Consider the following 26,226-nt stretch of genomic DNA (forward strand, 5'->3'; position numbering starts at 1 on the left):
AACTGGATATCCATATGCAAAAGAATGAAAGAAGACCCATATCTCACACCCTATACAAAAGTTAACTCAAAATGGATCAAAGTTCTAAACATTAGGTCTAAGACCATAAAACAGAGGAAAATGTAGGGAGATATCTTATGAAACTTACAATTGGAGGCGGTTTTATGGACCTTAAACCTAAAGCAAGAGCACTGAAGAAGAAAATAAATAAATGGGATCTCCTCCAAATTAAACACTTTTGTGCATCAAAGAACTTCATCAAGAAAGTAGAAAGACAGCCTTCACAATGGGAGACAATATTTGGAAATGACATATCAGATAAAGGTCTAGTATCCAGAATTTATAAAGAGGTTGTTCAACTCAACAACAAAAAGACAGCCAACCCAATTACAAAATGGGAAAAAGACTTGAACAGACACCTATCAGAAGAGGAAATACAAATGGCCAAGAGGCACATGAAGAGATGCTCAATGTCCCTGGCCATTAGAGAAATGCAAATCAAAACCACAATGAGATATCATCTCACACCCACCAGAATGGCCATTATCAACAAAACAGAAAATGACAAGTGCTGGAGAGGATGTGGAGAAAGAGGCACACTTATCCACTGTTGGTGGGAATGTCAAATGGTGCAACCACTGTGGAAGGCAGTTTGGCGGTTCCTCAAAAAGCTGAATATAGAATTGCCATACGACCCAGCAATACCATTGCTGGGAATCTACTCAAAGAACTTAAGGGCAAAGATACAAACGGACATTTGCACACCAATGTTTATAGCAGCGTTATTTACAATTGCAAAGAGATGGAAACGGCCAAAATGTCCTTCAACAGACTAGTGGCTAAACAAACTGTGGTATATACATACGATGGAATATTATGCAGCTTTAAGACAGGATAAACTTATGAAGCATGTAATAACATGGATGGACCTAGAGAACATTATGCTGAGTGAGTCTAGCCAAAAACTAAAAGACAAATACCATCATTATGGTCCCACTGATGTGAACCGACATTCGAGAATAAACTTGGAATATGTCATTGGTAACAGAGTCCAGCAGGAGTTAGAAACAGGGTAAGATAATGGGTAATTGGAGCTGAAGGGATACAGACTGTGCAACAGGACTAGATACACAAACTCAAAAATGGACAGCTCTATAATACCTAATTGTAAAGTAGTCATGTTAAAACACTGAATGAAGCTGCATCTGAGCTATAGGTTTTTGTTTTTTTTTTTTTACTATTATTACTTTTATTTTTTTTCTCTATATTAACATTCTATATCTTTTTCTGTTGTGTTGCTAGTTCTTCTAAACCGATGCAAATGTACTAAGAAACGATGATCATGCATCTATGTGATGATGTTAAGAATTACTGATTGCATATGTAGAATGGTATGATTTCTAAATGTTGGGTTAATTTCTTTTTTTCCGTTAATTAATAAAAAAAAACATTATTTTCAAAATGTATTGCTTTTCTTTTTAACATGGGCAGGCACCTGGAATCGAACCCGGGTCCTCTGGCATGGCAGGCAAGCATTCTCGCCTGCTGAGCCACCGTGGCCCGCCCTGTATTGCTTTTCTGTACCTGTGAAAACATCACATGCTCACTGTAAAAAATATTTATGAAATACAAAATATTTTCGAATACAAAGAAGAGAAAAACTTGTAATCTCACTGCTTACTGAGTAGCACTGTTAACCTTGCCATGTGCTTCTGTCCCATTCTTCTTTTCTTTGTATATGTATGCATTTCAAGATAAGTTGGTGATTTTAAATGGCTGCCTATTTATTTTGACAGTTTCAAAAATTTTTTTAAATCAACAAATGTTTTTTTCTTCTCAAAGAAGAAACAGGAAAAACTGAAGCTTGTGTTTTCCTTCTGATCGAGATTGTATGGGTCTTCTCAGCTTTTGCATAATGTGGAGAGTTGCGATAAGTGCCTCAGAAAACGATCTCTTTTGGTCACAGATTTAGCAGAAATGTTATTACAAAGTTATTATTTGAACTTAAAGTGGCTTTCTCAGTTTTTTAGAACACCATCTAGAGGAATCTGTTCTGTTTGCCTTGGAGATGTACATTGGGAACAAACATTGTCAGTTTCTTCACTTTTTACTTATTTGGCACTTAGTAATCATCCCTTCTTCTATTAAACAAGAGAAGACAGATTAAATTTCTAACGGTGAGGCACAAAACCTCCATTTACAGAATTAGTCTTACATTAGCACAAGGAGTGTAAGTCGGTCTTTCTGAGGATAGATCTATTTGCAGTTTCTCTCAGCATGTTTGGAGTAAATTCAGTAGACTTTGGTTAAATCTAGTTTTCACTGATTTTGAATTAGCAAAGTAACATGAGCCTTTTGCTTGATTGGCAAAGAGGGTATGGATTTACTTTTCATGTGATTTAGGATTGTGATTCAACTCTAGTACCTTCAGGAGCTCCTGGGGAAGAGACACATGATTTTGATGTGTAATATAGTCTGAGAGTCACTGATTATGGTAGAGAATCAGTATGTAATCCATTGCCAAAGAATTGAAAGCCAGGTTGTGTTTTTTAAAACATTTTTAAATTATTGAATATAACATATACAGAAAAGTGATCAATTTCCAAGTACAGTTTAACAAGTAGTTGTAGGGCAGATTTTAAAGTATAGTATGGATTACAATCCTACAATTTCAGGTATTTACTTCTGGCTGTTCTAATACACTAGAAATTAAAATGTATCTGTATAATGATTCAATAGTGATAATCATTTAAGTCCTAACTTCTCTGTTACACCTCTTCCCTCTCATTTAATCATTCTCTCAATCTTCAGGGATATTTGAGCAATGACCATTCTAACTTCTTCCAGTTGGAAAGGGGTGTCGACATTATGGGGTAAGGGAATGCAACCTCTGAATTTCAGGGTTTGTCTAAAGCCAGACTGTATTTTATTGAAAAGATGTGTTTCCTTAAATTTGAAGGAATGTTAATGGTTTTAATTTATTGATTGATTTTCTGTAGCATAAATTTGACCAGTCTCATCTTGCTGTGGGCTATTAATGTGAATTTATTCTCTCCAAACATTATGATCACATTGATACTTTTATAATGTGACCAGGTTTCCTTATAGTAATATGTTCAGTGCCTTTAATCGTCTCTTCCTTCTTGGAATATCCTTGTTTTTGAGATGCCAACTTGTTCGTTTTCATGTTTTTAAGTTGTTACAGGTATAGAGTTAGATAAGTGTGACCCATAACTTTTTGGATGGTTGTGTGCTTAAAAATAGTTTAGGTGAAGTGCAGTGGCATCTTTTAGATAACAGGGTAACTTTTCTCTGTATACTGCTAGCAAGTAGTATTTTACTTATGTTTATTAACTGTGGACAGTGCCAAATCAGAGTGCTTAAGAGATTCTGCTGCTGGCTATTAGGATTCACATGGTTACTGACCTATAGCACTTGTCTAGGATGTGTCCTCACAGCCTTGTCAATCATATGCATTGTGCTTTCAACCACAGGTCAAACATGCTCATAATTCTCAATCTTTTGTAAGGTGTTTCCCAACTGATATGTGTGATAATGGACTGGAGCTTATGAATGAGTTTCTTAACTTTGAATCTACACTGGTGTTTTTGTTTTTTTGGTATATAACATCTTTCTCACTCATGTGTAACATCTCTCTCATTCACTACCCCTTTTTGAATAGAGGGGGTGAGGTCGAGTTACCAGCCTAATGTTTCGGAGTTGCGCATAAGACCCTTGGGAATGTGTTGGACATGGACTACCATGGGTCACATCCACTGCTTGGAGAAAAGGTTGGATTCTCCACAAAACAGATTCTGAGATGGAGATTAGTGTAGGTAGTTTAGTGGGTTAGCCTTTCTGAGAGATCTTTCTGAGGCAAGGAGTCCCTGCCTTTGCCTGTGCATAGATCAGCCACTGGAGACAGGCTGCCCTCTGGGAGGGGGTATAACCATGTTTGATGCAGCTGGTTTGACCAAGAGCACATCCTAAGAAGGGACTCAGGTATGAGCCATCAGCAAGCACTCTGGTATCTGAGAGAACAAGCAACTTGGACCTGAAGGGGTGTCTGAATGATCCACTGCAGCTTCCAGTGCAAGAACTGTTCATAGAGTGTCTTGCCAAAATTATTCTGAATGTGCAGCATGAAACTTCAACATTTGGTCTTCTGACCTTGTGGAGCTAGCTACCTATTTCATAAGATGTATCTCGGTTTCTTTTTTTTCCTGCCATTCCTTAACCAGTAGTAGCTCCAAGAAGGGACATTTATATGAAAGTCTAGGATGTATTCTCTTTCAAATTTATGACCTTTTGGAGTTTAGATGTCTGAATTCTAAAAGAGCAGAGTGATTAAAAAAAAAAGTTTGGCTGTGTAATGTTGATGTTTACATAATTATAATTCAGTGCTTTGAAACTGTTGTTGCTCTCTAGAATTTATAAACCATCAGGAACCACCCCAACTTGTACGTTATGTGAGACCAGCACTGCATCTCCGTGGTTGTCTCTTGGTGTGGGAAGCTGTGACACTGCTAACTAGTCATCTGCAACTTGGTTGGTCTTTTCTATTCACTGTACACTAGAGCAAATCCTTCTTTAGTTATTACTGTGGTATAACCTTTGAGAATTGATAATTTCTTAAAGTCGTCTTGGAAAAAAGTGGTTGTATGAATGCTTCTAGCATTTGAACTCCTGGATAACTTTGATCTACTGTACCATCCTGTTTTCACTGTGAACAGCCATCATCTGCTTGTAGTATATGAGGAGACAGCTTTTATTTCTGTGTAGATAAAACGGTGGTTTAAGAGTAAAATGGGAAAAAAAGTATAAAATAGAGTGTGGACCAAATCAAGAAAAATTTGTTGAAGGGAAAAAATGGAGCTGGAGTGGCACTGAAGAGGAGAATATAGCTATAATAAGTCACTCATTGCATGCTTAGTTAGTCATGGTATTTGTGCCATGCCCTTTCCATTTATTATTTGTCTTATTCTTCTAACTGCTCTTTGAAGTAGGTGTGCTTTGATCTGTGTTTTACAAATGAAGAAGCTGGGGCTCTGGTGCATTTAGCCTGGGTCTCAGGGCTACCAAACCAGGATTATCAGTTTGAATCTTTGCTCTAAACCTCCATGCTGTGCTGTACCCCGGAGATCATGGTGGTTGGGATCAAGGAGGGTGGCTGCGGCAGGACTGGGGCTATGCTAAGGTAACAATACTACCTTCAAGGATGAGAATGGAGAATAGGCAAGGGAGGGGAGCCTCCTGCTTGCTGGAGTGACTTTTCTGTACTGGAAAGACTTAAAAAAAAAAAAACACAAAAAAAACAAATAACATTCTTGTGCTTTGTCACAAAAATGCTAAGAACAGAAACCATATCATAATGTGTCTTCAGTGGACGGCTGAAGAAAGCAAAGCCTGCCAAGTCTCTAACAGTGATAAACAAAATATGTGTGCAAGCTTTTCTTAGTCTTTGTCCTGGTTGTATGAGGATAAAGAATATTTTTCTCTTGTTTCTTCATCAGTACAGGTCAGTAGCCTTCTCCATTTCACCATAGTCACAAATAACCCAAAAAAGAAAGCAGAAGGTAGTTCAGGGTTGTAAGCATGTATCGACTGGCAAATGATGCTCTGGAGTGTTATGTTGAGGAGTCTCAAGGCCAGCAGAGAAAGTGATGCCTCTTTTTCTTGATGAGTGAAGCTGATTAGTTGTAGGAAGGGACCTAGCCTGACATTCGAACAATGACTTTCCATTATTTATTTGGGCAAAGACTCCTTTGTCTTCTCATTACACTTGCAGATTTTTTCCTGTTTGCTTGATTTTTTTTCTCTGCATGGCCAACCTTTCTTTCCTTATTTAACATTCTGTTCCTTCTTTTCCACAGAGAACTGTCAACTTTTAACTCACTTTTTCCTCTAGAGATCCTTTTTTTTTTTTTTTTTTGGCTCTGATACTTAGCCTTACTCTGTTTTTGCAATTGCATGCCACATTTCCTTCTCATGCCTAGATTTATCTTTTAGTCCTGAAACTCCTTCCTATATGAATGGAAACCTGATTCTATCAAAGTCTTTACCCATAATCTTGATAGGGTCTAAATCAATGCTCACCTTCCCTTAAAAATGCTGAGACCATTTTCTCTTGAGACTGCAGCCTTGTAATACATAACACTATTACATTTGAGTAGTGAATTAACAATTTGCTTCCTACCAGTAAGTCACTGATACCAGCCAAAGCTTATTAAAAATGAATTTTATTAAGCAAGATCTGTTGGACAAAAAGCCCAGCTTTAGCTCTGCTGAAGCACACATCAAGTGAGCTTTGGCAGGTGGATTTGGGAATAGGCAGAGGGGGACATATATAGTATTTGGCTTTTTTCTGTCTCTCACTCACATTTCTTTGTGCTACCAGGATTGTCATGACTAGCCTTATCTCTCAAATAAAGCCTGTTACCTCATCTCTAATTACTTATCCAAAGGCAGGCGAGCTCTAATTTCTCTGCACTAATAAATGACACCGAAGAAAAAATGCTTTGTTTGCACTTGCTCACTCAGGTTAACCAGTTTAACCCCTAAGTGCATTAGGAAAACTTGCATGTCTCCAGCAGCCAAGGAGAGATGTTCACCTCGGTCAAGAGCAGTGATTTATTTCTTTACTTTTTACTCATTTTCACAGTCCTATTCTCTTCCTAATGAACATTTTTGTAACTTAGGTCACTGTTTCTCTTTCTGTGGGTGGGTACTCACTCACCTCTAAGTTGGGGGTAGTAGCAGTTGTCCTGGAAAGAGAGGCGCCCTACCTGATTTCAAGGCTCACCCTGTTGGTCACCTGTTCCTCATCTTTCCTTGGAAGCCAAGAGGTTTTCTTTTGCACTAGTTCCTGTGGCATATCCCAAGTTATAACATGGCACCTAGCCTCTGTGTTTTGAAATATGGGAAATGGTCTTGTGTATTTCCTAAGTGAATGGGAAGAAGATAGGTTTGTGAGGGTCAGAGAATTGGAAGTACCTGTTAAAATCTGGTTTAGTTCTGAGCCTGCTCTGCGGAATAGTAAGAATGCCTTGTTTTCCCTGGGTGCCTGATCTCATGTCACCATCTGAGAATATCTCTGGTAATTTAAACATGAATTATTTTCATACCTCTCAATTATAAGCTTATTCCTATTCTCTTTTTCTTCTCAGAACGAAATGGATGATGTGCCCTTCTTTGATGTCCAACTGCCTTATGAATTGGCAATTAATATATTTCAGTATCTTGATCGGAAAGATTTGGGAAGGTGTGCACAGGTAAGCTGTCATTAACTAATGTTCAAAATTTATCTAAAATGTGTGAGTAATGTGCCTTTAAAGTATAGGAAGTTCCTGGTTACAGAAATTTATTTAACGGAATTATAATCTTTAAACAGTGAATGAATCCAGATAGCGATATCATTTGGTGTTTATCTTTTTGTGATCCCCTACTCAGGAGAGCTGTGGTCCCTGTATGTGAGTTATTGCTGACCTGTGGCAGAACACTCATGTCTGACAGCTCTGTGCTAGTCTTTTATTGGGTTGGCCTGTGCTGCTAATGTACCTGTAGTTCTTAGTGCAAAATGTGAGGTATTGGTTAAGTCCATCCTGAGGTTGAGGGTCAGCGTGGATGCAGATGGTGAAGTCACGTTTCTGGCGTGTAGCCCAAGTTACCTGTTAGACTCTAGAACCCCACTCTGTGAGGTGTGAGGCTGGTGGGAGCTTCCTACCTAGGGAATTGCACATGCACATTATCCATTTCATGCTTACTCTGAATGTCCATGGAGGGAGATGGCGCAATATATTGTCTAGGCCAAACTTTATTGTCTATGTGAATCTTGATAAAATGCAGACTCGGATGCAGGTGATCTGGGGTGGGGCCTGAGATTCTGGATTTCTAACTAGCTCATTGGGGTGCTGGTGTGGCCAGGTCACATTTTGAGAAGCAAAAGTTTATGCCTTTAAAATTGTTCTCTTCTTTTTGGCCAAGGATGTATAATTGATTTCTCATAAGTTAAATGTGTGCATGACTGCCGAATATTTGGCTTTTGATGGATAACTGTGTGCCTGAGAAGATACAGAAGTGTCCCTTCCAATTGCCAAAATTGTATTGTTCAGTGATTACCACTTCTTATCCCTAGATTCTTTAATGCGTTTTATTCAAGTATCTACTATATTGGGGAGCTGAGTAAAATTGAGTGGTCGGAGAACTATACACTAAAATCCAAAATACCACCAAGAATGTGAAGTTAAAAATACTGAAGCCAACTATATATATATTTGAGAGTGATGAAAACTATAGCCAAATTTAGAGTTTAGAGCTTGCTACCCCTATGGCAAATCAATGAAACAATATATGATACAGGACAATTGCAAGTTTTTGGTGTTATATCACAAAACATTTTGCTTAATCAGTAAGTGTTATTTTTCTGCTTAAATATAATTTTGAAAATATTCTTGGTATTAATTGCCATAATGTTACTTTAGTGGGGGTGTTAGCAAATATTTTTCTAGCAGAGTATGTCTTTGGTAAATGATAGAAATTATTTACAGTCTAAAATTCACTAAATAAAACAATTGTGTATGTGTAAACTTTGCTCAGAGGTTATCGATTGCATTCGGTATTGTCTTTTACTTTCCCCATGGAAATTTGATTTTTTTTATATGCTAACTTTACACATTGGCTATGCTACAAAGAGTTGAAAACCAAGGGTGTAGCTAAATAAGTCTAATTCCTGGATATCAGCCTGATATTAGTTAAAGTCTTGAAATAGAGTATGATGGCTAGCTACTTTACACAGAGTCAGCATTAGATGATAAAATCTTCATTCTTAATAGGGAGCTGCTGTTTAAGGAATCGTTTCTTTTAACCTTGCTTTTTGCTCCCTTTGTAGAGGGCCATGTGGCTTTTACATCTGCTGCTGGTTTTCTCGTCTAGAGAGTTTATCAGTTAAAGATAGGATCTAATAGAAGAAGAGATCCCCCCTTTTGGTACATTGTGGCTGCATTTCATTGTAGGTTGGTAATGCTGCTCCAGTTATTCTGCAAGTGTGAACAGTTTAATCTGCAACACAATAGCCCAGTTGTCCACCAGAAATCTTCCCTCTTTGGCCAGGTGGATTTGTATTTTTGGTTAACCTAGCTTTCGAACGCATGTACAGGAATAAAGAATATCCTGAAACAGAATCCCTTGCTTTAATGTACAGTGACCATAGTGGCTGTGATCTGTGAAGGCAGGATTTTTATAGAGCTTTGACACTAAGAGGACAGGGGATGGCCGGGAGTTTGTAGAATTGGTTTTGTTTTTTTTCAAGCACTACTTCCCTGCCCAGAAGTAGCATTTTCATTTGTTTCTCTTAGTGTTTTTATTTTTGAAATAGGGAAACAGTACTTCTGTTGGATGGAATGCACTGCTGCTTTGTGGTTTTGTTTTAGAAGTCTCTCTTTTTCTGTCTTTAATCTAGGAGTCTGGAGATTTTAGTGAATTGGGCCAGTTATGTGGAATTGGCATGTCAACTGTACCTGTGTCCTTGGAGAGAGCCTGTTTTCTCAGATCTTTATGCCAAATTGGTAACTGACTAACAGTAAGGAACTCTGCTTGGGGAGGCCTTTTGAGAATTAATTATGCCACAAACTATGCTGAAGAACTGATTTTGTTTTGACTTTGCCTCCTTTCCACCCCTCTCCCTTTTCTGGTTTATGAGACTTTATACTTTCAAAGCTGAAATCCCACTACATTAGTTTGTGGGCCTTGTGTACTTTTGTTGCTGACCTCTCTAGTTCCTTGCTATCAATAGTTGTCTTGAGGGATTTACTGTCTCTCTGTGGGAGTGTTTCATGGTGAAACGTCTCTAAAATAGTATGGCTTTTAGAAAACAGTTATGAGTTGGATAGTTCATGGAACAGATTTATCATTTTGCTACTTATGATTTTTATATTCATCTTTTTATTGTGTTCACAGGATTCCTTCCACTTTACTGGATAATATTTTTAAGTGGATAGTAATTACAAGGTTGTTGATTATAAAACTACACAATTTTCTTTTCAGTGGGAAAAATAAGTCTGCTGTTATAGTATATGAATAATTCTAAAGAGTGATGATTTTAACCAGCATTTGTTTTTGTAAACTTTTTATTTTGGAATAATTATAAATTCACAGGAAGTTACAGAAAAAAAAAAAAAGAGAGGGCCCATGAACCCTTCACCCAGTTAACTTCAACAGTATGGTCTTCCGTAACTATAATACAGTATCACAACCAGGAAACTGACATAGGTACAATCCACTGACCTTATTCAGATAGCCCCAGTTTTCACTCATTTATGTATGTGTATTTAGATTGATGTAGTTTTTTAAAAAATGTTTTTGTTGAGATATCTTCATGCACTATAGAGTCCATCCAAAGTATTCAATCAGTGGCTCACAATATCATCACCTGGTTGTGAATTCATTACCATGATCATTTTTAGAACATGTTGCATCACCCCAGAAAAAGAAATAAAAAGAAAAAACCCACACATCCCATACCTCTTATTCCTCCCTTTCATTGGATGCAAGTATTACAATCTATCCAGATTTTTTTTTTAGCCTTTATCCCCCCTCTTATTTATTTTTTGTCCTTAATTTTTTTACTCATCTGTCCATACCCTGGATAAAGGGAGAGTTAGCCACGAGATTTTCAGAATCACATGGGCACATTGTAAAAGCTGTATAATTAAACAGTTGTCTTCAGGAATCCAGACTACTGGAATACAGATCAACAGTTTCAGATACTTCCCTCCAGCCACTCCAATACACCATAAAGTAAGTAAGGGATATCTATATAATGCATAAGAATAAACCTCCAGGATAACCTCTCGACTCTGTTTGAAATCTCTCAGCCACTGAAACTTGACAGAATGAGAAATTTTTGTCTCATTTCTCTCTTCCCCCTTTTGCTCAAGAAGGTTTTCTCAATCCCATGATGCTAGGTCCCAGCTCATCCCTGGGAGTCATGTCCCATGTAGAGGGTAGGTGTTCTAGTTTGCTAGCTGCCGGAATGCAATATACCAGAAACGGAATGGCTTTTAAAAGGGGAAATTTAATGAGTTGCTAGTTTACAGTTCTAAGGCCAAGAAAATGTCCCAATTGAAACAAGTCTATAGAAATGTCCAATCTAAGGCATCCATTCAGGGAAAGATAACTTGGTTCAAGAAGGCCAATGAAGTTCTGGGTTTCTCTCTCAAGTGAGAAGACACATAGCGAACACAGTCAGGGCTTCTCTCTCAGCTGGAAGGGCACATGGCGAACATGGCATCATCTGCTAGCTTTCTCTCTTGGCTTCCAGTTTCATGAAGCTCCCCCAGAGGCATTTTCCTTCTTCATCTCCAAAGGTCACTGGCTGGTGGACTCTCTGCTTCATGGTGCTGCAGCATTCTCTGTTCTCTCTGAATCTCTTATTCCTCTTTATAGGACCCCAGAGACTTATGAAGACCCACCCAAATTGGTGGAGACATGTCGTCGCCTAATCCAGCTTAACAACTGCTCTAGACTAAATCACATCTCCAGGGAGATGATCTGATTACAGTTTCAAACATGCAGTATTGAATAGGGATTATTCTGCCTTTATGAAATGGGATTCTGATTAAAACATGGCTTTTCTAGGGTCCATACATCCTTTCAAACCAGCACAGTAGGGCAGTGAGTTCACCTGCCAAAGTTGGCTTGGAGAGAGAGGCCACATCTGAGCAACAAAAGAGATTCTCTGGGGGTAACTCTTAGGCATAATTATAAGTAGGCTTAGCTTCTCCTTTGCAGGAATAAGTTTCATAGGGGCGAGCCACAAGATCAAGGGCTCAGCATATTGAATTGGTTGTCCCCACTGCTTGCAAGGATCTGAGGAACTCCCCAGATGAGGAAGTTTAATATTTCTTCTTTTCTCCCCAGCCACCTAAGGGGATTTTGCAAATACTTTTCTATTTTCTGTCCAGAGTATTCTGGGATGTATGGGGACATCGCACTAACATGTACAAACCAATAAGATCTCACTCCCTGTTCAAGATCCCATGTAATTATGGTGTTCGAATAAACTGGCCATACAAGATGAAAAATAAAAAATGATAAATTTTACACCAAATAAACATCTTCCTTTGGTCTCACACAAAAGTTGAAGTTTTAAAATTTAGACTGTATCATCCTTAACCCTATATTCTGATTTACCTAAGCCTATCCAGATCAGGTTTATTTGTATCTTTAGTTGAAGTCTGATTGCTTTTTCAACTTTTTAAACAGTTGCTGTATGGGGTAATATGACTTTCATAGCTTCAGAGCTCTAACTCTGAGTCTCAGATTTCACACAAATACCCAAAGTTCCAGGGAATGACAAGGTTATACACGAATAGCTCAGTATCTCAGAATGTAGAAATAGCAGTTACAACTCCAGAATACATGTGACTGCTGTAAGAGCTTACAATCTAGAAACCTACACAATAGGCCCCAACCTGAGAATCCATACCCTTGACTTAAATTCTCCAAGTTTGTATATTATAATTAGTCCATATGAGTGAGGCATGATAATATTTGTCTTTTATTTCTGACATTTTATTTAACATATTTTCCTCAAGGTTCATTCACCTAGTTGCATGCCTCACAACTTCATTCCTTCTTGTAGCCTCTCACTAGTCCATTGTATGTATACACCACAGTTCCCCCTTCTGTTCCTCAGTGTATGTACCCTTAGGCCACCTCCATCCATTGCAAATCAGGAAAACTGCCACCATAAACATAACTGAGCAAATGTTTATTTGTGTGCCCACTTTCAGTTCCTTCAAGTGTATACTTAGCAGGATACATTGCAGGATCATATGGCAACCCTACCCTCAGCCTCCTGTGGAACCACCACACTGCCCTCCAGAGGGGCTATGCCACTCTGCTTCCCTACCAGCAGTGAATAGGTACATCTCTTTCGCCACATTTTCTCCAGCACTTGTTTCTTTCTGTTCATTTTTAAAAATATCATACAATCCAGTTTAAGTGAAAAAGTCAACGGTCCCGGGTATAATCATATAGTCATGCATTCACCACTACAGTCTAAATGAGGACATTTCCTTTTTTTCTACAAAGAATCCCATACCCCTACCCCATATCCCCTGCTTATTGACATTTAATTTTGGCATATTGCGTTTGTTACATTCAGTGGAAGCATATTACAATGTTACTGTTAACTATAGACTTTAGTTTGCATTGATTGTATTTTTCCTGTATACCATCACATTTCCAACACCTTGCAATGTTGGCATTCATTTGTTCTCTCTCATGAGAAATTATTCTTGTATTTGTACATTTAACACCATCATTGTCCACTTCAGGCATTTCTAAGTTATACCATCTCTGTCTTTATCCTCTGTTTTTCCTTCTGATGTCATATATGTCCACAGCCCTTCTTCCTCAACCATATTTGTATGTAGCTTCTTTTAATGAACTTAAATTATTGTACTACCATCAGATAGTATTGTGCTATCCATTTCTCAATCTTTGCAATCGGTCCTGTTGCACATTCTGTACTCCTTCAGAACCAAATGCCCAAACTCTCCCCTCTTTCTATCTCCTCATAACCTGTATTTTTTTTTTTTTTTTTTTTTTTTTTTTTTTTTAAAGGAAAGACAGAGAGAAGGAAGGAAGGATAGAAGGAAGGAAGGAAGGAAGAAAGGGAAACATTTTAAACATTTTCTTGTTTTATTGTATTCTGTTTCTCCGTTTTTGTTACATGGGCTGGGGCCGGGAATCGAACCGAGGTCCTCCGGCATAGCAGGCAAGCACTTTGCCCGCTGAGCCACCGCGGCCCGCCCCATAACCTGTATTTTTAACTTTAACTCTCAAAATTCACTCATTAATGTTAGTTCATATTAGTGAGACCATAAAGTATTTGTCCTTTTGTTTCTTGCTAATTTTACTCAGCATAATGTCCTCATGGTTCATCCATGTTCTCACATCCTTCATGACTTTATTCTGTCTTTACAGCTGTGTAATATTCCATCATATGTGTATATCATGGCTTGTTTAGTCATTTGTGTGTTGATGACATTTGGGCTGTTTCCATCTGTTGGCAATCATGAATAATCCTGTTGTAAACATCGCTGTGCAAATGTCCATTTGAGTTCTTGCCTCCAGTTCTTCTGAACATATACCTAGTATGGGATTGCTAGGTCATATGGCAATTCTGTACTTAGCTTCCTGAGGGACTGTCAAACTGCCTTTCAGAGCAGTTACACCATTCTGCATCATTCCCAACAACAGTGAAATAAGTGTGCCTCTCCAGCACTTGCCATTTTCTTTTTTTTTTCTTTTTTAATAATGGCTAATTCTAGTTGGTGTAAAATGATAAAATGGTTTTGATTTGGATTTCCCTAATAGCCAGTGAAGTTGAGCATCTTTTTATACGTCTTTTAGCCATTTGTATTTCCTCTTCTGAAGAGTGTCTGTTCATGTCTTTTGCCTATTTTTTAATTGTTTTTTTTTTCTGTCTTTTTGTTGTTGAGTTGTAGAATCTCATATATTTTGGGTATTAGTCCTGTGCCAGTTTGAAAGTATTATGTATGCCAGAAAAGCTGTGTTTCTATCCTGATTCAATCTTGTGGAGGTAGCCATTTCTTTTATTCCTGATTTAGTACTGTAGGTTGGGAACTTCTGATTAAATAATCTCCATGGAGATGTGATGCACCCAATTATGGGTGTGACTTTTGATCAGACGAAGATATGACTCCACCCATTCCATGTGGGTCTTGATTAGCTTACTGGAATCCTTTATAAGAGGAAACATTTTGGAGATAGTCAGAAATGATGGAGCTGACAGAAACTTCAGAGCAGAGCTGACACAGATTCTGACATTTGGAGAACAGACACATAGATGTTTGGAGATGGTTGGAGCCCAGCAGATGTCGCCATGAGATGTTAAGCAAGCCAGAACCTGGAGAGTCCAGGGAAGCTAAGAGATGAAAGCCAGCCCTGGAGGAGCAAAGTGAGGAACCTCCACAACAGAGTCTGAAAGCAACAGACCCCAGGAGCAAGGGACCAGTAGATGCCAGCCACGAGACTGCCCAGCTGACAGAGGTGTTCCTCATCCATCAACCTTCCTTGAATTAATGTATCTTTCCATGGATGGCTTAATTTGCACATCTTTATAGGCTTAGAACTGTAAGCTTGTAATTTATTAAATTCCCCTTTTTAAAAGCTGTTCGAGTCCTGGGTTATCAAATTCTGGGAGCTTCCGAAATAACATAAGATCCTTATCTGATATATAATATTCAAATATTGTCTCTCGTAGTATAGGCTGCCTTTTTACTTTCCTGAAATTAAGCACAAAAGTGTTTAATTTTGAGGCGATCCCGTTTATCTATTTCTTTTTACATTGCTCATGCTTTGGATGTAAAGTCTAGGAAACCACCTTCTATCACAAGATTTATAAGGTGTTTCCTTAAATTTCTTCTAGAAATTTTATAGTCTTAGCTCTAATATTTAGGTCTTTGATCCTTTTTAAATTACTTTTTGTATACGGTGTGAGATATGGGTCCTCTTTCATTCTTTTGCATATAGCTATCCCGTTCTCCAAACACCATTTATTGAAGAGGCTGTTCTGTCCCAGGTGGGTTGGCTTGACCTCCTGATCAAAGATCAGTTGTCCATAGACTGAGAGGGTCTATTTCTGAACATTCAATTTAAGTCAATTGGTCAGTATATCTATCTTTATGCCAGTTCCATGTTTTTTGTTTGTTTGTTTTTTTAAATACATGGGCAGGCACTGGGAAACGAACCTGCATGGCAGGCAAGAAATCTGCCTGCTGAGTCACTGTGGCCTGCCCTCCATGTTGTTTTGACCGCTTTAGCTTTGTAGTATGTTTTAACGTAAGGTAATGTGAGATCTCCCATTTCATTTTTCTTTCTCAAGATATCTTTAGCTATTTAGGGTACCCTGCCTTTCCATATAAATTTGGTTATTTGTTTTTCTATTTCTGCAAAATTTGTTGGGATTTTAGTTGATATTGCATTGAATCTATAGATCAATTTGAGTAGAATCGACATCTTAACTATATTTATATTTAGTCTTCCATTCCATGAGTGTGGTATGCCCTTCCATTTATTTAGGTTTTCCATGATTTCTTTTTGCAATTTCTTGTAGTTTTCTGTGTATGGGTCTTTTGTGCCCTTAGTTAAATTTGTTTCTAAATATTTTACTCTTTTGGCTACTACTGTAAGTGGAATTTTTTTTCTTGATTTCTTCCTTAGATTGCTCATTACTAGTGTATAGAAACACTACTGATTTGGGGGTGTTGATCTCGTGCCCTCCTCTTTGCTATAATCATTTATTAGCACTAGTAGCTTTGCTGTAGATTCAACATATGGTATCATGTCATCTGCAAACAGTGAGAGTTTTACTTCTTCCTTTCCAATATGAATGCCTTTTACTTCCTTTTCTTGTCTAAATTTTCTGGCTAGAAGTTCCAGCACACTGTTGAATAACAATGGTGACAGTAGGCATCCTTGTTTTGTTCCTGATCTTAGAGGGAAAGCTTTCATTCTTTCCCCAGTGAGTATGATGTTTGCTGTGGGTTTTTCATATTTTCCCTTTATCATGTTGAGAAAGTTCCTTTCTATTCCTATCCTTTGAATTGTTCTCATTAGGAAAGGATGTTGATTTTGTCAAATGCCTTTTCTGCATCAGTTGAGATGATGATGTGGTTTTTCCACTTTTTGTTTATTCATATGGTATATTACATTAATTGATTTTCTTGTGTTGAACCATCTTTGTGTACCTGGAATAAATCCCACTTGGTTATGGTGTATAATTCTTAATGTTCTGCTGGATTCAATTTGCAAGTATTTTGTTGAGGGTTTTTCCATCTATATTCATTAAAGCAATTGGTCTGTAATTTTCTTTCCTTGTAGTATTTTTTCTGGCTTTGGTATTAGAGTGATGTTGGCGTCATAGAATAAGTTAGGTTGCTTTCCTTCCTCTTCAATTTTTTTGAAGAGTTTGAGCAGCATTGGTACTAATTCTTTCTTGAATACTTGGTAGAATTCACATGTGAAGCCATCTGATCCTGGACTTTTCTTTTATGGGAACTTCTTGTTGACTGACTCACTCTCTTTACTTGTGATTGGTGTGTTGAGGTCATCTGTTTTTTCTGAAGTCAGTGTTGGTTGTTCATGCTTTTCTAGGAAGGTGTCCATTTCTTTTACATTGTCTGGTTTACTAGCATATAGTTGCTGTTCTAGCTTGCTAGCTGCTGGAATGCAATATACTAGAAATGGAATGGCTTTTAAAAGGGAGAATTTAATGAGTTGCAAGTTTACAGTTCTAAGGCCAAGAAAATGTCCCAATTACAACAAGTCTATAGAAATGTCCAGTCACAGGCATCCAGAGAAAGATACCTTGATTCAAGAAGGCCGATGAAGTTCAGGGCCTCTCTCAAGTGGAAGGGTGCATGGTAACACAATCTGGGCTGCTCTTTCATCCGGAAGGGCACATGGTAAACACGGCGTCATCTGCTAGCTTTCTCTCCTGGCTTCTGGTTTCATGAAGCTCCCCAGGAGGCATTTTCCTTCTTCATCTCCAGAGGTCGCTGGCTGGTAGACTCTCTGCTTCATAGTGTTGCTCTCTCTGAATCTCTCATTCTCCAAAATATTTCCTCTTTTATAGGACTCCAATAAACCAATCAAGACCTACCCAAATGGGTGGAGACATGTCGTCCCCTAATCCAGTTTAACAACCATTCTTGACTAAATCACATCATCCAGGGAGATGATCTCATTACAGTTTCAAACATACAGTATTGAATAGAGATTATTCTACCTTTATGAAATGGGATTTATATTAAAACATGGCTTTTCTCAGGGGGCATACTTCCTTTCAAACCAGAACAATTGCTCATAGTCCTCTCTCCTTAGCTTATTTCTGCAGGGTCATTGGTTATATCCCCTCTTCTGTTTCTGATTTTATTTATTTGCATTCGATTTTATTGATTTTCTCAAGGAACCAATTTCTGGTTTTGTTGATTTTCTCTATTGTTTTCATATTCTCAGTTTCATTTATTTCTGCTCTAATCATTGTTATTTCTTCATTTTGCTTCAGGGTTAGTTTGCTGTTCTTTAGCTCTTCCAGGTGAACAGTTAATTCCTCGATTTTTGCTTTTTCTTTTTTTTTTTAATATAGGCGATTAAGGCTATGAATTTCTCTCTCAGTACCTTCTTTGCTGTATCCCACAAATTTTGATATGTTGTGTTTTCATTTTCGTATGTCTCGGAATATTTACTGACTTCTCTTGTGATTTCTTCCTTGAACCACTGGTTGTTTAAGAGTGTGTTGTTTAGCCTCCATTTATTTGTGAATTTTCCAGCCTGCTGTTGATGTCCAACTTTATATCATTATGATCCAAGAAAATGTTTGTATGATTTCAATCTTTTTAAATTTATTGGAACTTGCTTTGTGACCCAGCATATGGTATATCCTTGAGAGTGATCCATGAGCACTTGAGAAAAACATGTATCCTGCTGTTGTGGAGTGTAATGTTCTGTAAATGTCTGTTAAATCTAGGTCATTTATCATACTATTCAACATCTCTGTTTCCTCATTGATCTTTTGCCTGTATGTTCTATCTATTGATGAGAGCAGTGAATTGAAGTCTCCAGCTATTATTAAAAAGTGTCTACTTTCAGTCTTGTCAGTGTCTGCCACATGTATTTTGGGACACTGTGGCTCAGTGCATAAATATTTATGCTTGTTATGTTTTCTTAATTAATCAGTTCCCTTTATTAATAACATAGCGTCCTTTGTCTCTTTTAATTGCTCTACATTTGAAGTCTAATTTGTCAGATATTACTAGAGCTACACCCGCTCTTTTCTGGTTGTTGTTTGTGTGAAGTATTTTTTTTTTCTTTCTTTCTAATATATGAGCAGGCACCAGGAAATGAACCCAGGTCTCCAGCATGGCAGGTGAGAATTCTGCCACTGAGCCACCGTCCCACCGCCCATGAAATATCTTTTTCCAGCCTTTCACTTTCAATCTGTTTTTGTCCTTGTGTCTAAGTGAGTCTCTCGTAGACAGCATGTAGATGGGTCCTGTATTTTAATCCATTCTGCCAGTGTATGTCTTTTGATGGGGGAGTTTAATCCATTAACATTTAATGTTTTTATTGTAAAGGCAGTACTTTCTTCTCCCATTTTATCTTTTGGATTTTATATGTCATGTCATAAAATTTTTCTCTTTTTACCTTTATTGATAGTCTTCATTTCTACACTCTTCTCCAGACCTCACTCTCCTATCTTTCCCTGTCTGCCTGTAGTGCTCCCTTTAGTATTTCTTATAGAGCTGGTCTCTTAGTCACAAACTCTCTGTGTCTGTTTTTCTGAAAATATTTTGAATTCCCCTTGGTTTTTGAAGGATAGTTTTGCTGGGTATAGAATTCTTGGTTGGCAGTTTTTATCTTTCAGCATCTTAAATATATCATACCACTGTTTTCTCACCTCCGTGGTGTCTACTGAGAAACCCACATGTAGTCTTATCAAGCTTGTGCTGTATATAATGCATTGCTTTTCTCTTGCTGATTTCAGAATTCTCTTTGACAATCTGATTAGTCTTTGAAGTCAGTTATCCTGTCCTCTCTATTAATTATTCTTTCTTCTGTCTCTTCAAATCTGGTACTGTGTGCCTCTAGTATGTTTTTTATTTGGTCAGTAGAATCCTTAATCTCTGTGATATCTGCTATTTTTCCATTATTCTTTCAAATTCCTCTTTATGCTCTTCTACTGTCTTCTTGCTCTCCTTTATGCCATTTGCTGTCCCACTTATTTTATTAAATAGAGTTGTATGAACATCTTTGATTAGTTGTTGCACTGTTTGTGTCTCCTCTAGTGTTTTACTTTGGTCATTAGATTAGGGCTTTATCTGTCTGTATTGTGATATGGTTAGTGATCTTCTGCTGTCTTTGTGGCCTGTAAATATCTTGATTGATTTACTTTGGGAGTTGATTTCTTTCAGTAGTCTAAGGCCTTGTATTTGTGGGATGATTGTACAGCAGGGAGCAGGGCACAGTTTGGAGCACTCAGTGTGGTGATTTGTTTTGGGGCAAGTATAGATGCAAGTAGGGATGTTATATTAATGCTTGTGAACATGGGTGCCCAGCGGCCAGGGAGGATATAGCTGTGTGGGTGCACTGGTCTGGGGGGTGTAACCCTGGTATGTGCTGGTCTAAGGCATGGGGCCCTTTGTGCACATGTGTAGAGCTGTGGCAGCAGGTGAGCATTATGCCTTCATGGATTGGAGACAGATGTGACCCGGCTGTGCAGGTCAGCATTTTCTCAGAGCCGGGAAGTGTGACTGAGGGCTGTGCATATGTGCAGTTCTAGGACTGCTGTAAAGTGCGGTTCCCAGAGCTGAATGATGTGATTGGGGCCCATGTGCATACGTGGTCCTGGGAGTGCCATAAACGGATGTGCAGAGCTCAGGTAGGGTGGAGTGAGGCTGTGCAACACTATGGGCTGGGGTAGGGGGCAGTGGTAGCCTGTGTATGGAGATTAGTGCCTGTGGGGTGGGGGGGCAGGGGTAGCCTATGTATAGAGGTTAGTGCCTACAGCCTTTATGTGCTGGCAGCAGCCTGCAGAGAACAGAGAGGGGGAGATAGTGCTTGAGAAGGGTGCCGGAGAGGGGTGGGGATGCCTGGAGCATGGGGAATGGGAGCAGATGATGGGGTTTGGGTATGTGGGGTGTGGGTTGAGTCACTGGTCATGGGGCTGTGCTGGTGAAGGTAGCACACCCAAGGAACACGGCCTGGCTTACTTCCTAGTCCCAGACTCCTGTCTGTGCACTTCCTGTGACTCCCCACCAGGTTCTAGCTTTTTGCCTCTCAGTTCCTTGGCCTCTGGCACCAGAGCTGCCGTATGTGGTACAGAAGGCTCTCTCAGGTCAGCCGCACTCCCAAATCGCCACCTCAGTCTCCCTCCTGTCCCTTCTCTAACTTTTCTGGGGAGCAAGGCTAAACTTGAGGTAGTCTATTCGGCCATCTTCCCAAAAGTCCTACAATCTGATTAGTAAGTGTCTTGTAGTAGGTCTGTTTGGATCTCTTCTGTTTGGCGTATACTGCGCTTCATGGATCTGTACTTTTATGTCTTTCATAAGAGATGGGAACTTTTCAGTGATAATTTCCTCCAGTAGTCTTTCTGCCCCTTTTCACTTCTCTTCTTCTGGGACACCCACAACATGTATATTCTTGCTCTTCATGTCATTAAATTCCCTGAGACCCTGCTCATTTTTTCCCATTCTTTTCCCTTTATGTTCTTTTTTTTTTTTTTTTTTTTTTTAAAGGAAAGACAGAGAGAAGGAAGGAAGGATAGAAGGAAGGAAGGAAGGAAGAAAGGGAAACATTTCCAAACATTTTCTTGCTTTATTATATTTTGTTTTTCCGTTTTTGTTACATGGGCTGGGGCCGGGAATCGAACCGAGGTCCTCCGGCATAGCAGGCAAGCACTTTGCCCGCTGAGCCACCGCGGCCCACCCCCTTTATGTTCTTTTGTGCTTCAGATGTCCAGTGCTCTAGTTCACTAATCTTTTCTTCTCCCTCTTCAAATTTGTTGTTGTAGGTCTCTTTTTTTTCATCTCTTTTATTTGCCTTTCATTCCCATAAGTTCTACCGTATGTTTTTTCAAACTTTTGAGTTCTTCCATATGTTTGTCCAATGTTTTCTTTATATCCTTCCATCTCCATTGCCATATTTTCCCTCAGTTCGTTTATTTGATTTTTGATGTGAATTTTTACGTGTGTTTCCACATCCTTAATTAGTTGTTTCAGCTCCTGTATCTCATTTGAAATGCTGTTGGTTCCTTTATCTGGGCCATATCTTGGATTTTCCTAGTATGACTTGTTATTTTTTGCTCATGTCTAGACATTTGGTTCCCTTAATTAGTTTATTTGGAGGTTGTTTTCGTTGACGTAGTGTTTTCTTCTTGGTTGGCTTTGTTGTATATCTGTTTTTTGGCTTTCAGTTCAACTTATTGTAGACCTCTAGTATAGCTTCTGTTTTATTGATCAGATATTTTCAGCTATTGTTTTTCTGTTTCTTGCCCTGCCCATATGGGACTTCTTTTTGAGGAGAGTCTCCTCAGATATGCTTGTCCCCAGTCAGATTTTCCCAGACCAGATGGCTCATGTCTCAGGAGGATGGTATAATCAGTATCAGTTTCCCTGATGGTGAGACCCAGCAGGTTGTCAGACTTTCCAGTGAATCTCTGGACTCTGTGCTTTTCCTGTCTTGCCCAGCCTGTGATGCTTATCAGCCAAGCAGCTTCCCACCAGTGTAAAGTGATGAGGTGCCTTTAATTCTAAGCAGTATCTCCTTGCCAGTGGTGTGGTTGAGACAAAGGCTGAGGTAGGAGGTTGGCTTAGGTTGCTTGCTTTTCAGCCCCTGGGGCCTAAATTCCTGAAGGAGGGCCACCATTTGAGCTAGCCCCACCCCCCTTTCTTGGGGAAGATACACCCTTTAGGGAATTAGCCCCATTCATCTAACTAGTTTCTTTGTCTGTCAGACATCCCTTAATTCTGCCATTCTCTAGGGCAGTGCTGAAGCCTGAGAATGCTTGTAGTTCTATATAGTGAGCTATTAAGAAGTTAAAAGAAAGAAAGAAAAAAAAAGGCTTCTCAGAGCTAGACTCTGGTTTTGCCAGTAAAGAGCTGGAGTTGGTATATGGCTCTATGTGCCACTTTTTCTTGGAGCCCAGCCCTTTTGCAGCATTTTGTGCTGTCCAAATAAAAAAAGCCCCTCCTCCCCCCACCATCAGCCCCAGGATAAAAACTCCTGGTTTCTTTAGTGCTTGCTCCAGTTTTATCTGTGCTCGGGGCCTGTTTTCAGCAGTCTAAATTTGTTAATTCCATAATTGGAGTTTGGTTGAGCTACCTTCCTTGTTCCTAATAGATTCTGTTTCCTTTCTTCTTGGGGAACCAGTCTACATGCCCATGGGGGAGGGGTGCCAGCCTCCATGACTTGGAAGACTTACTGTTCTGTGTAGGATCTGAGTCATTTCATCTGTTCCAGACTGGTGTATGACTTGTTCCTGGTACTGATGTTTCTCCAGTGGTTGTTCATTGCAGTTCCTGGCTATGTACAGGCTGCCCTGGAGGATGAACTAAATTTCACACCTCACTATGCTGCCATCTTGCCCCTTGATGCAGTTTTATCACATGTGGGTTTGTGTACCTGCCTCCACAGTCAAGATGCAGATCAGTTCCCTCCCCAGGATCCTCCTGCTGCTCATTTATAGCCATACCCACCTTTTCCCTTTCTCCTGTCTGTAGCCCTGGCAACCATTAATTTGTTCTCCATCTTTATAATTTTGTCTCTTTTTGTTGTTTCCAGTTTTTAACATATTTTAATTATATGTATTTCTTAATCTGTAACTTTAAAAATTAAACTGCATAAGCAACATTGTCATGTTTTCAAATAAAAGGCAGAAAAATGTGCATGAAGAAAGCAATGAAGAAAAATAGGAAAGACGCAGAGGTTAAAAACTTCAGTTATATGATAAAATTGGCCAGCAAAAGTAGATGATACCAAAATAAATAACTAAATCTGTAACTCAAGTCCAGTATATTAGATTATGATATTTCAAATATGAAGGAAAATGTGACCTTATAATCTTCCCAGTTGTCCACATAGGAAAACAAAAATCTGAGTGTTTATAATTTAAAGATCTCAGTAAACTCTTTGGAAAGTCAGGCTTCTATAGCCAAATGAAGCTGAATTGACTTTCATAGGTTCTGCAAATCTGTGGTTGCTGGTAGGGTTCCCTTAGTTTTTTACTCCCACCATCACCCCTGAACTTCTCTGTTGGGGAGGTATGTGGAAGGTTCCTTGCATTTCTGAGACCCAAACACCCTCAGGAGTTTCCTCTTAATTCACCCAGTGGCTCCCTCTTTTAAGCAGGGGTTTAGGGAAAAAAACAAGTCTAGAAAAGATGATTGGAGAGCAAAATATTGATAATGGTTGAACTGAATGATGGCTACTTGGGAGGTCTTTTTATTGTTTATTCTACTTTTGTGTGTTTCAAATTTTCTGTAAATAAAAACTTTTTTAAAGAAAAAAAAAAAAAGAGAGCAAGAGATTGCTTTTGAGTAAGAAGGTCAGAGCCTCCTGAGGGCAGTGCAGGCCAGGAGGTGAGTTGTTTAATTTTCAAATGATATTTGAAAATTAAAGCAATCCAATTTTTTAAAAAGTTGAAATTAAAAAATTTGGGCTTATTCTTTCATATGGTTATTTACTGAAGACCTACTATGTGCCATGCACCATTCAAGACAGTAAGTGCAGCAGTGAACAAAATGAATTAAAAAACCCTCCCTCCAGCAAGCTTACATCATATGCAATAAATACATAGTTAAATATACAGTATATCCTATGGAAAAAAATGGTGATAGGTCCTATGGAAAAAAATGAGGCAGCAGAGGTGATGGTGGGGTTGCAGTTTTAAATGGCCAGGGTAGACTTCACAGAAGGTGGCATTTGAACAAAGACCTGGAGGAGGGAAAAAGTAAGCTGTGCAAGGTGTCTGGCAGGGAGAAATAGCAAGCATAAAGGACCTGAAGCTTAGTGTATCTGTTATGTTTGAGGAACAGCAGCAAGATCTGAGTGTGTTGTTTATGGAAGACTAAATTATGACTCCTTCCCCACAAAGGTGTCTAAGTCTCAATATTCAAAACCTGTGAATGTGTTGCTTTACATGGCAAAAGGACCTTTGCAGATGTGATTAAGTTACATATCTTGAGAGAGGAAGATTATCTTGAATTATCTGGGTGGGTCCAATGAAATTACAAAGGTCTTTTTGAAGGGGGGCAGGAGGTCAGAGAGGAGAGATGATACTATGTTGCTGATTTTGAAGACAGAAGAAGGAGCCACCACAAGCAAGGTATGTAAAGGGCCTCTAGATGCTGGAAAAGGCAAAGGAATAGATTCTTTCCTAGAGCTTTTGGAAGGAACAAGCCCTGCCACCACCTTGATTTTAGACTTCTGACTTCCAGAAATGTAAGAAAATAACTTGTGGTTTTTTTTTTTGTTTTTTTTTTTAATATTTTTGACAAAACAACAACAAACACAGACATTCTCAACATATGAACATTCCATACTTGTTGTACAATCAGTAGCTCATAATATCATCACATAGTTGTATATTCATCACCACGATCATTTCTTAGAACATATGCATCACTCCAGAAAAAGAAATAAAAAGAAAAAAGGAAATACTCATACATACCATACCTCTTACCCTTTCCTCTCATTGACCACTGATATTTCCATCTACCCAATATATTTTAACCTTTCTTCCCCTATTTTTTTCCTATACCCTTACCACTCCCTTTCATTGATCACTAGTATTTCAGTCTACTCAATTTATTTTGACATTTGTTCCCCCTTTTATTTATTTTTATTCATATTTTTACTCATCTGTCCATATGTAGATAAAAGGAGCATCAGACACAAGGTTTTCATAATCTCACAGTCACATTGTAAAAGCAATGTCATTATACAGTCATCTTCACGAAACATGGCTACTGGAACACAGCTCTACAGTTTTAGGCACTTCCCTGTAGCTACTCTAATACCCCATAAATTAAAAAGGGGATACCTATATAATGTGTAAGAATAATCTCCAGAATAACCTCTTGACTCTGTTTGAAATCTCTCAGCCACTGACACCTTATTTTGTCTCATTTCTCTCTTCCCCCTCTTGGTCGAGAAGGTTTTCTCAGTCCCTTGATGCTGAGTCCCAGCTCATTCTAGGATTTCTGTCCCGCGTTGCCAGGAAAGTTTACACCCCTGGAAGTCATGCCCCATGTAGAGAGGAGGAGGGGAGTGACTTTTTTGCCTTGTTGACTGAGAAAGAGAGAGAGAGACCACATCTGAGCAACAAAAGAGGTTCTCTGTGGAGACTCTTAGTCCTAATTTTAAATGGGCTTAGCCTATACTTGTATTGTTTTAAGGCAATAAATTTGTGGTAATTTGTTAGAGCAGCAATAGGAAACTAATACCAGAGGTGTAGTAATCAGAGGGGAATAAAAGTAGAAGGTAAGATCAGAGAGATTAGGAGACATGGTTAAAAAATGAAAGGACATTTAGTTCTTTAAAAGTTTTAGACTTTTCTTCTGAATGAGATCGGAAGCCAGAGTGTTTCAAGCAGAGGAGTGACAAGGGCTGTAGGGGAACAACAGCAGGGAGACCAGG

General features: G+C 38.8%; 1 protein-coding gene across 1 annotated transcript in view; it reads left to right on the top strand.

Moving 5' to 3' along the window:
• FBXW8 (F-box and WD repeat domain containing 8) overlaps positions 1-26,226 on the top strand; it is a 231,150-nt gene that overhangs the window by 24,056 nt on the left and 180,868 nt on the right. The window contains exon 2 of the mRNA XM_077159938.1: positions 7,167-7,271. Within this exon, the coding sequence (XP_077016053.1) occupies positions 7,167-7,271 (105 nt within the window). The remainder of the gene's footprint in view (positions 1-7,166; positions 7,272-26,226) is intronic.

The sequence above is a fragment of the Tamandua tetradactyla genome, chromosome 5 (genome assembly GCF_023851605.1).
Source record: "Tamandua tetradactyla isolate mTamTet1 chromosome 5, mTamTet1.pri, whole genome shotgun sequence".
Classification (NCBI taxonomy): domain Eukaryota; kingdom Metazoa; phylum Chordata; class Mammalia; order Pilosa; family Myrmecophagidae; genus Tamandua; species Tamandua tetradactyla.